Source organism: Urocitellus parryii, chromosome 1 (assembly GCF_045843805.1).
Source record: "Urocitellus parryii isolate mUroPar1 chromosome 1, mUroPar1.hap1, whole genome shotgun sequence".
Classification (NCBI taxonomy): Eukaryota; Metazoa; Chordata; class Mammalia; order Rodentia; family Sciuridae; genus Urocitellus; species Urocitellus parryii.
Window position 1 is genome coordinate 227,429,048 of NC_135531.1, and position 12,028 is coordinate 227,441,075.

General features: G+C 34.5%; 1 protein-coding gene across 1 annotated transcript in view; it reads right to left on the minus strand.

The window, feature by feature from the left end:
• Chn1 (chimerin 1) overlaps positions 1-12,028 on the minus strand; it is a 172,540-nt gene that overhangs the window by 105,013 nt on the left and 55,499 nt on the right. The window contains exon 5 of the mRNA XM_026405632.2: positions 3,488-3,519. Coding sequence (XP_026261417.2) covers positions 3,488-3,519 — 32 coding nt within the window. The remainder of the gene's footprint in view (positions 1-3,487; positions 3,520-12,028) is intronic.

Genomic DNA, 12,028 nt, shown 5'->3' on the forward strand with positions numbered 1-12,028 from the left:
TATAAAACACTCCCCCTTCCATTTCTCTAGACAAACTACTGTCACATAATTGAAGAAAAGCGCTTGAGTTTAATCTTGCTCATGTTTCCCTGGGCCTGGCCCCTGGCCCCTGGCCAGCTTCTCTTGTGTGATAAGAACTGCATCAAAGTAGCTATGGAATTTGCCAACCACAAAATCAAAATTCACATCCATCTAAGAATGATCAACCACCTCTCTCAGAGGACAGTCCTTACTTATGTAGCCATTTGACCATATGGACTTCCTAAAAAAATAGACGGAAATGTATTCCATTTCCTTTCTTTTCACTGATGCAGTTGCTCTAAAATTTTGGCTTAGAGTCTATGCTGGCAATTTTCCAGGACCCTGGGTTGTCCTTAATTGGCATGATTGCCCAATAATGTGCATAATTGGCATTATTGAATATTCAAACCACAAGCAAACAACTACAGTACTTGCTTTCACTTCCTGTCAAAATCTTATTTCTGATTAACAAAGAAAAAAAAGAATAATAAACATAAATAACACAACCTTTATATATATATATATAGCAAATTCATCTATAATAATCTGACATAAAAAGATTAAACAAGAAAAATGTCAGTGATGACAATTTATTAAAAGTATAAAATCACCTTACACTTGTATGATGATTCACAATTTAAAGAGAAGTTTTACATATGTCTTTTTAGTAACTCAAAAATAATGAAGGAATTCAGGAAATGTCACTCCAAAATATGTTTTTTTTAGCATATTATTTTGAGCTGAAGGCATTTAAAAAAAATAGCAAATGCAGGAAAAGTCTTTCTCTGAACTCCTCTTGTCTACCTAAAGTCAGATTCTCCAAAAGTAACTCAATTGCCATCAATTCCCTCCCCAGGAATTTCATCAATCAGGTAAGACTGATTTTTATCACAGGAAAGGAAATTAAAAGTTGACATCACACCAAAAAAATCTTTGTCTCTAACCAGCATCTCTCTCAATTATTCTTCTCAGGGACTGTATTTGTTTCCTAAAAATCATTTACTCTTTCCTGAGAGTAAATGGCCCACATCTTCCCTCCCCTTCTCATATTAGCTCTCAGTCTCACTGGGTATTCATTTTATTTTCCTGTGATGCCCCTGTGCACACTATATCAAAAGTTAACAAATCTGTATACTTTTCTCCTGTTAATCTTCCTATTGTTAAGTCTATTTCATAGTCTCAGCTATAAGACCTTAGAGGGTAGAGGGAGAGATTCATTGCTCAAAAAAAAAAAAAAAAAAAACTTTGTAGCTTCCATTGGTATAAAATCATGAGACAATAACTACTTGAATTTGGAATAATAAATTATAAAGGCCCTGAAATGACACCTTAATACTTTAGGAACTTTACTAGGGATAAGTGGCAATCTTGGTTTTTCCTCATGGTCATGGCTCTATTTCTCTTAACAGTCTTAAAATAGTTCATGATAGATATGTTCAAATCAAGACAATCAGAACAGCTAGCTTTACAATGGGCTTGTGAGGTTTTCATCTCCATAAATTTTTCAATTTTTCAGAACTAGGTTCATATGCTAACACTTTGAATTTGCTGGAAGCAAAAGATGGTAATCTATCCCTTGCAGTAACACATACCATTCGATTAGCCTGCTGGTATTCACTTTTGAGTTTAAATGACATCAATTAATAAAATTAGTAACATGTAACATCTATTTGTTTTTTTTTTAAACCTTCAATACCTTAAAAAAATCAAACTCAAGGAAACAAATTTTGGAAAAAAAATTGACAACAAAATGTAAAGAACTTTAAAATTATTCTTATCAGTTGACTCAATATTTCTATCAAAAAACTTTATTTACCAAGATGTTTCTTATGGTATTACTTTTAATAGTAGAGATTGAGCATCCCTAACCCAGATAAGCAAAATCTGAAATCCTCTGAAATTGGGTACACTTTTGATCCAAAGCATTTCTGATGAGGGATGCTCAGTCTGTGCAGTTTAAAAACAGTCTAACTGCCCTGAGCAGAATATGACTATACACATTATGATATCACTGTAAAGAATACCAGTAGTTCTCAACTTTGGAATCATCTTCCTCCCAATTCACAGGTATGTGTCTGTGATCCATTCACAAGAGTCTAGAAAATGTATTTAGAATTTTAAATAATTTAAAAATATCTGGTAAATATTGACTATCTGATATAATCAAGTAATGAAAAAAATTATTTTATTGGGAGAATAATAAAAATGTGATTTTATTTTTTTTTTCTCCAAAGTGCTAAATTTCTGTTTCTCAACACTTGGAAAAATTAAAGATTTCAGAAATTATCAGAGTAGCATTCTGAGCCATTTTTGGTACAGTCTGCTGTCCAATTGTAGAATCACAAGCAAAGCCAATTTTAAAAACTGTTGCAATGCTCATCATCAATATTAAATGGAAAAAATTAGACTACAATTTATATGTATAATATCTCAATTTTGCAAAACACCACTAGCAAAACAGACTTTTAGAAGGTAATACTTCAGATGGGCATGGCAGTTCACACCTATAATTCCAGTGACTTGGGAGGCTGAGGGAAGAGAGTTGCAAGTTTGAGGCCTGCCTCAGCAACTTTGGGGGACCCTATCTCAAAATAAAAAATAAAAAGGGATGGGGATGTGGCTCAGTGGTAAAGTGCTCCTGGATTCAATCTGGAGGAGGTGGGGGGAGGGGAGGAAGGAAGAGGAAGACGGAGGATGGGGAAGAAGGAGGGGGAAGAAGGGAGAGGAAGACAGGGGAGGAGAAAGAGGAGAGGGAGGAGGAGGGGGGAAGAGAAAATAGGTAATACTTCCTCTGTTTTTTTTTTTTTTTTTTTTTTTGTACTGAGGATTGACTTTAGGGGCAGTCTACCACTGAGCTATATTCACAGCCATTTTTGAGACAGGGGTTCACTAAGCTGTAGAGGAGGCTGTCCTCAAATTTGTGATCCTCCTGCCTTAGCTTCCCAAGTAGCTGAGATTATAGGCATGTGCTACCACATCCTACCCAATACTTTAAATTCTTAACAACCATGGTTTCTGAGTAGCTATGATTTTCTTTTCTTTTTCTTTTCCCCCCGATAATAAAGAGTATATACACTGCTTATAGAAAATTTGGGGGAAGAAAGGTAGAAATATAGAATAAATCACTACATCCCTCCATATGTATGTGTGTATATTATCTAATACATGCAAAATACACATATAAATATATACATTCCTCATATATATCTAGAATTATTTACTCACATTGCTTACATCTTTAACATTACTGCATGTACATTTTTCCATGCTATTTTCTTCTTTATAATTGCCTTTTAAAAATATTTTCACCATTTAGAATAATTACACTTGTAATTAAAAAAAAATCTAATTCCACCAAGACTGAATACTTCCTTTATTTATTTATTTATTTATTTACTAAATGCACCATTTTTTTGTCTCTTACATATGCCAACCGAGAAAATGTATTCTGGTAATTCATACTTACTCTCTTCCATAATACTTTGGTCTGTTTTCTACCTATTGAGGAAGAAAAAAGAAAGTATATTTGTGAAAATGCAAATGTGTAGTATATTAATTAAACATTCTGTATATGAGGTAAACTAAAGCATATATTACAGAAAAACATTTATATAAGATTCAAGGTCAGAATATGGATTCCTAGTTCACAGGAGGGTTAATTGGTTGCTTCACTTCTCTAAACCTGTTTCTTCTCTATTAAATGCTGTGTATGTGAGGAGTTGAACTGAACTATTTTTCATTTCTAAAAGTGTAATGAATTGGAAAAGATATTTACATCACTTTATTCACAGAATAAAATAAAACATCCAGAAACTTAATGCCACAATCATGTAGTAACAGATTGTGGCTTTCTCTCCATCCTCTCCTTTTCCTCTCCTTCCTCTTACTCCATATTCTCCATGCTGTTAACATCTCAATACGATCCTGCCCTTCTGTTTTCCCAACAGCTCTTCCCTCACCACTTTCTCTTCCCCTAGCTTTCATGACATGTGTGCTGGCTAGAGCTGAGGAAAGCCTCAGAATAGATCCTGAGGAATTCTTCCTGGGTAGACAGGAAGATAGAAGGCATTTGCCCCAAGCATTAAACAAATATTTGCTGAACAGTGAATATTTGATAAGCATTGCTGTACCTGCAGGGAACACATGATTGAATAAAACTAAAAATGTCATAATTGTGTTGGAACTAATGCTGTAAAGACAAGCAACAATAAAACAGCTTTAAAAAGAAAACAATAAGGAAACAGAAAGTATAGTAATGGTAAGTGCTATCATGAAAAAGGATTTCCTCTGAGAGGTACCTGGTAACACTATGGACTACATTTATTGAGCTCCTGCTATTTGCCATGTTTTAGTTATATTTAGAGAACATTTAATCCCCATATCAGACAGTGATGACTCTGTTCATCTTCATAAGATAGTATTAATCTCACTTTAACTGTTTTTCATGAAAAAGTTCATCTTTTATTTTTAATTGACAAAAATGCATATATTATAAAACCTATATATAGTATATACTTGTATAATATATGTATATATGTACAGGCATTATATAGCATGTTTTGTTATATGTATACACTATGAAATGGCAAACACAAACTAATTAAGATATGCATTATCTCACGTATTTTTTTGTGTGTGTGACTGGAACACGTAAAATCTACTCTGAGCAAATATCAAGTATACAATATGTTGTTACGTATTGTTATCTATAGTTATCATGTTGTACAATAGAGCTCTTGAATCTCTTTTTCCTAAATGAAATTTTGTATCTTTTACCAATATTTCCCCAATCACCATTCCACCCCCAGCCACTGGTAACTACAACTCAGATCTCTGCTTCTGAGTTCAGTGTTTTTAGATTCCACATAGAAGTTGTCTCCTAAGAAGGGTCTGAGAAGTTCCCAGAGAGAAGGGAACTCCACTTAGGACCAGCAGGGTTCTTGACATGTGTGACAGAAAAGAATCTCAACACATGCCAGTCAGAGGTACAGACAGAGGTTAATTTAGGAAAGGAGATACATATTAAAGGGAGAGTGGGGGCAAACTCAAGAGAGAGAGGCCTTTGGGGATAAAGCAAGGAGTATGCATTCAAGGGAGAATGCCTACCAAAGATGTGCTTTGGGAGTTCCCAGCTCTTCTTTTACAAGAAACTTGATGAGGGGTGGGTATTGAGAAGTATATAGGAATGGACATAGTCAGTGATCTCGGGATGGTTTATGGTTATCTGATCAGTCTCTGGATTCTTAAGCTGATGTGATCTTCATTTGTGATCAACAAATAGCACTGGACAGTCCCCTAAATTATAGTTTCCTCAAGATATCATTTTTTTTCTTTTGCTTAATCTATTTGTTGGTGGGTTAAATAATGTACACTGGTAGATTTACAGATTTCCCAGGAATTTGGGGAATACGAGGCCTACGGTTGAGACTGACTTAGGGAGTGATGTGTCTGGAGAAGTGTGTGGAACTTCTGAATTAAAATATTTTTTTCTTTGCTCTTCATTTATATCATACTTTCTACCTATCATATCTTCTATCCTTACCTACAGTGACATTATATAATATTTGTCTTTTTATACCTGGCTTATTTCCTTTAATATAACATCCTCCGGTTTATCCATATTGTCAAAGATGATGGGATTTCCTTCTGTTTTAAAGGCTGTACTCAACTTGAAATATACACTATTCCATTGTACATCAGAATGAACTATATGAAATTTCATTGTATATTTTCTTTATTGATTCGTTCATTGACAGACTCTTGGGTTGATTCTACATCTTGGCCATGTAAAAAATGCTACATAGGAGTGCACATCTCTCTTCCATATTTTGGTTTTATTTCCTTTGGACAAATTCACAGTAGTGGTATTCCCGGATCATATGGTAGTGGAAAAAAATGAGTATCAGAGAGGTTAGATAACTTGTTCAAGGTTACCTGTACAAGTGGTAGAGCTCAAGATAAAACTAGAACTTTTAGGATAAAAAAGGCCCAATTCCTTTTGTATGTGAAACTGACTCATCTGAATGAGGCTGAAAATGGACAATTTCAAAGCCTATTTTTTCAGTGATCATCTTGCTAGGTTCTACATGGAACATGGCTGCCCAGTCTAGGTTATCTCCCTACTGGTCAGCCAGACCTACTACTGTTTTTAGCAACTTTGAGGTATTTACTCATAGTATAGGAAGAAATTTGTGAATGAAAAGCTGTCTATCATCTGCAGCACACTCTATTGGCATATCTGACTCTGGCCTAGTACACTGTCTTTGAGTTTTTTTGAAACTCTTAATTACAGGTAACTAAAACATGGATCTGTTTTTTCCTGCATGGTAACTTTTAATTAGAAAAACCAATTTCTTTGTGCAATGGATCTCAGTATCCCTTGAGTCTATATAAATTGTGCTTTGACTTCTTCTTGGTTCTCTCTCATGAGAGTGAAATAAACATTTCACATGTTCATTTTCACTTCTGTAGGAAAGTCAATATTTTACCTTTTACTAAAAATTATTCTTAGTCCATACTTTTCAGGAATCTTCTGTTTTCTGCTGAGATTATAGTCAGGTTATTTATTATCCTACTATCCCACCTGATTTGATCTTGTTCCATAATTTTTTCCCTCATAAAACTCACTGGACTAAAAATATGCCAGTTGGCCCCTACAGTAACCTATAATGGCTATTCTATTTTTAGGTCCAGGACTAAAAAGTGGGGTCATGGATCTGCTTGAAAACAAACCTTTGCTTCTGAGATGAAAATCCAATATTCAGGTCTTAACTTGAAGAATTAATTTATATGATTAAAAATGCTGCTCAGAAAAACACTTTAATATTATATATTCAAACTGAAAATGCGCAAATACTGTTTTTACTCTAGAAGAACACTTGCACATGTACCCATGAAAATATGTATAAGAATGTTCATATAAGCACTATTCCTAGTTATTTTTAAAACGGAAATAAAGGGCTAGGGCTGTAGCTCAGTGGCAGAGCACTTGCCTAGCATGCTTGAGGCACTGGGTTTGATCCTCAGTACCACATAAAAATAAACAAATAGAATAAAGGCATTCTGTTCATCTACAACTACAAAATTTTTTAAAAAAAATAAAATGGAAATAAATATGCACCAATAGAGAAATACGCTTCTTTTGTAGTATAAATAATATGCAGTTTGATGGAATGATGTAGAACTATACAGGGACTAACATGGATGAATTACAAACTACTGAATACAAAAATAAGTTACAGGACTGGGGCTATAGCTGAGTAGTAGAGCACTTGCCTCGCATACGTGAGGCACTGGGATCAAAATTTAGTAACACATAAAAAAAAGAATAAATAAAGATATTGTGTCCATATACAACTGAAAAATATTTTTAAAAGTTACATAATAATGAGGATAACATGTCATCATTTAGGAAAAAGCAGATATGTACAATAATATATATTTATAGCATCAAGAGCAATCTGGAAGCATAAATACCAAATTTAAAGAGTTACCTCCTGTAAAGTAGGGGACAAAGGACCTTGGGGGGACAACTGGAAAGGTGTAAAAGAAACTTTAATATTATCTGTAATAGTGTGATTCATACATTGTGGGAGGCCAACCTTACGGGTGACTGAGTTACACTCCCCAGTTGGGTGCTGAGGCGCTCAGTCACAGAAATGGGTGTGTCTTGCTACAGCCCCATGGGTGAAGTTATGCTCACCTGTTCCTTTGTAATATAACCCTTGCCCTGTTTAGGATAGAATCTTCCATGGAAGTGCCTTGTGTGTGTCCCCTTCTCTTACTGTGCCCTTGGGTGTGGCCTACCCAGGTGTCAGTCAACCTGCTGACAGTGGACGTCATGAAGACAGACTCAGCCCCCTGAAACCTGACCCCTTGCCTCATTTGAATAGCTTCTCCTCAATAAAAGGGGTCAGCGCGTGCTCTCGCTCTCTCTCTTTCTGTGGACCCTTAAGGTCAGAGGAGCCCCAAAGAAAAAGGTATTTGTGTCTCTTGTGTGGTTATTTCGTGCAGCCCAGTCAGCCCAGTTTAACTGAGCCTTTTAGTGGCGAGAACAGAAACCTGGCAATACATTAAATATATATATATTGCCTTTTGAAATAGAAATCAAGAATAACTTTTGTGTAACCTAATATTGGAGCCTCAGGCACATTAGAATGGGGTCCCCAACATTTAAGAGGAGATTATGGTCTTTCTATCAAACCATGAGACCTTTGCAGCTGGTTAAAGGAAAAGTTCTATTGCATTTCCCAATCCAAAACAAATATGGATTATTTATTCAGCAGACCTTTGTCATGAATGTCAAAGGAGTTTTTTTTTTTGGATACTTGACGAAAATTCTACCAATACCCCTGATTTGCCACATTCAAATGATATGGCAGTCTATTACATTTCCCAATTCAAGACAAATATGGATTATTTATTAAACAGTCCTGTAATAAATCTCTATTATGCTTCCATTAATTGTCTAATTAATCAACTTCATAACACAATTGCTTTTGGCATTATATTCTAAATAATTTTTTATTAACCCAAAATAATTATAAATTTTTAAAAATTATGTAAACATTGAGGATTAAAATAGTACTGTTATTAAAAACAGTGTGTTCAAAAATAAAATTCCCATAGCAATGACCTTTCCTGTTTTTTTTTTAAATATTGGAAATGCAAAACAAGAAATTTAAACTAATTCATCTCATCTAGATAGTGAAGATCAGAATATGTCATCCCAAAATATGCCACTTTGGCATAGGGATTTTGAGTTAAAGGTGATTAAGAAACATCAAACATAAAAGAAGCTCTCTGTCCTCCCTCCTCTCCCTAAAAGCAGGGTATACATTTCACTTTTTGTGAAGGAAATTTACACCTGTAAAGCAAATTTCCATATGTCAATATGTGCTCCTCTCAGGTACCCTAAGAGACTAACTTTAGAGACAACCATGTCACCTGAGAAGACCAGAGTCTGCATAAAAAAATTTTACCAAATAAATAATATATTTAGTTTACATTTTCTTCCTATAATATATTCCCCTCCCCAGACCTAACACCCTTTTCCTTGTCTAGTCTCTTTTCCTTTTGTTAAAATAGAATTTTAACAAAAGGTTATTATATCTTTTTTAGGGTTTTTACTTCTTTTCTGTGAATCCTCCATTCCATGTACATATGAAATAAACATTTTCTTCTGTTAATCTGCCATTTGTCAGTTTAATTAGCAGTTCCCAGCTCCAAAATCTAAGAAGGTAAAAAAGTTTTTCTCACCCTACAACAGCATCTAGATGTTTTAGTGGTGTCTAAGATATTGTAATGAGGGCTCCTTTGATTTGAAGAAGGCCCGGTCAGTCATTGCTTTAACTCACTCATTTTGTTTCTCTGATCTGTTCTCTTGGAGTTATTTCTCCTTTTCCAGCTTATCCCAAGTTCTAGGAACAGTGAACACTACAGACAAACACCCCATGGTAGAAACTGAAAGTGCCCCCAAGTGGTACTGACCTCCCTGTGGCCAGCAGGTCTCTTCATGACTGGATCTGAAATAATGATCAACCAGACCTTCATTTACCCAAGATTGTTTAACTACACAAACCTCTTGGCCTGTGCCTTTGTTCTTCTGCTTTATAATCCTGGAATTATTGTTAGTACCCCTACGACAGGGGCTGGTTCATCTTTCCAGGATTGGCCACACTGAAAAAAATTTCTTTCCTGTTTCACCACCACACATCTTTTTGCTATCTGGATTCTTTCTGGGTAAACTGACCAGACCTGGTCAGTTGGGATCTCTGGAGACAAAACTTCTGGGCTAGGATTCCATAACAATACTAGTTAAATAATGGTCTGGAATGATCTTTTCAAACTCACAAAATTACTCAGATAATCAAATTAAAGGGCTAGTCAGAATGTAAAAATGATGAATGATTTACTTGTAAATGTATTATTTGTAAAGTATTTTTACAAATAATTATTTGTAAATTATATTACTTGTAAATTATTTTACTTGTAAATTATTTTACTTGTAAATGTATCAATTTAGGAATTTAAATATTGCATGCAATATTAAAAACATTTTATATTTATACAAATATTTATATGCTTATTTCCAAGTTTTATAATTTCATAATAACAGTCAAGGAACTAAAACACCAGAATAACACTAGGTGAAGTCAATGTGGCCTCATGGGTAGGTTGACTTGAAAAAAGTTAAATATAATGCCTGGTTTTTTATATGGGCCACAGCAAGTAAGTAAACCCAGATTTGGAAGTCTGCGGTAATAGCATATTTGGGGAGGAAGGTAAAGATCAGTTCTGTTTTGAACATGCTATTTACATTTGAGTTGTTTATTAGATGTCTTTGAAAGGATTGTAGAGTGGACAATTGTATATATAGTCTGGCATTTAGGAGAAAAGACTGGACTAGAAATATAAATTGTATTAATACCCCAAACTGGCAGAATCATCAGGTAGTAAATATAGGTAGAGAAGAAACAAAGCATCACAAGCCCTGCAGTACCCAAGAATCAAGCGATCAGGGAGAGAAGATCCAGAAAATGAGACTGTACCATGTCCTAAAACTAAAGAGAGAAGAGTACATTGTGGAGAAGAGCTTTTTCACCTGTGTCAAATGCTGCTGACATGATAAACAAGAGAATGTTAGATTTGCATGTGGCAGGCAGAGGTGACCATGCCAAAGCAGATCTGCTAGAGTTGTGGTGGTTTAAAGTCTGATGGGAGTAGGGGAAGAAAAAAATGAGAAAAGCAGGATTAGACACAAGAAGTACATATAATATTTTCAAATGTTTTCTACAAAGGAAAGCAAAGGGCAGAGGGAGAAAAAAGGATCAAGAGAATTTTTTAAAAAAATATGGAAATAATTGATGTTTATGGGATGATCAGAATAATCTTGTAGAAAGGGAAAAACAATTAATGGAGGAGAGGGGAGAACTGCTAGCATTACATACTCATGTAGATGAGAGGAACTAGAATCTGGCATAGTGGAAAGAACTTACTGTCCTCTTTCCGTACATACCAAACATAGCAAAGAAGCAATCCTGACTTTGGGGATGATACCTGAAGATCTCAAAAATGTCTATGTACCAAATTAACAAGTGAATTACAACTCTAATGGTGAGCACGAGGAATGTAGCCTTTGAATCACATTTTTAAAAGCCCCCTGCTCCTGCTGTGGGCAGAGTCACAGACTTTGGGACAGGAGTCACTGTGTTTCTCCTTTGCTAGCAAAGCAATATAATTTTTTCCTTTTCCTCAAAATTATGTCCTCTATATTGGGTTGGCATCAGGGGCAAAGACCAAGCTTTCAGCAACAAGATCACCTATAAAATTTATACCAGAGTCTCTATAAATAGACACACAAACACACACACATACACACTTATTTTAATTCAACCAGGTGCTTGGCATAAAATAATAAAACAAAACCACTTTTTAAATAATAAAAATGATAAATATATATTTAATATTTATATCATATATTGCATTTCACTGAATATATTTAATGAGAGAGCTGTATATGCAAAAACATGTTACATTACTTTATGGGTGAAAAGAGATTACCAAGAGTCATTCTAACTAAACACATTCATGTTTTTAAACTAATTTCAGAATTAACTCTCCTGTAAGATACAATTGCATTGTGTAAAAGCATTATAAAGAATCCTTTTCAAGCTTTTAAGTATTTGCTTAGTTTCTAAAGCATGTCTAAAATACTAAGTTGTGGATATGAACATCTTATTCCTAAAAAAATAATTATTTTTGTTTTGATTTCAAAATTTGTCTTAACAACAGCTTATAAGAAAAAAAGCTAGACTTTTTTGGATGGAGCTCAATGGCACAGCACTTGCCTTACGTGTGCAAGCTCCAGGTTGGATATCCAGGATCACCCAAAAAAAGAGAGATAAGGAAAAAAAAAATATTTTTTTGCATTGACAAAAGCAATTGATAATATTTTCTGGATAAAAAAAAAAAAGTACAACTTGATTTTTTGTGAAATTGTTTTAGG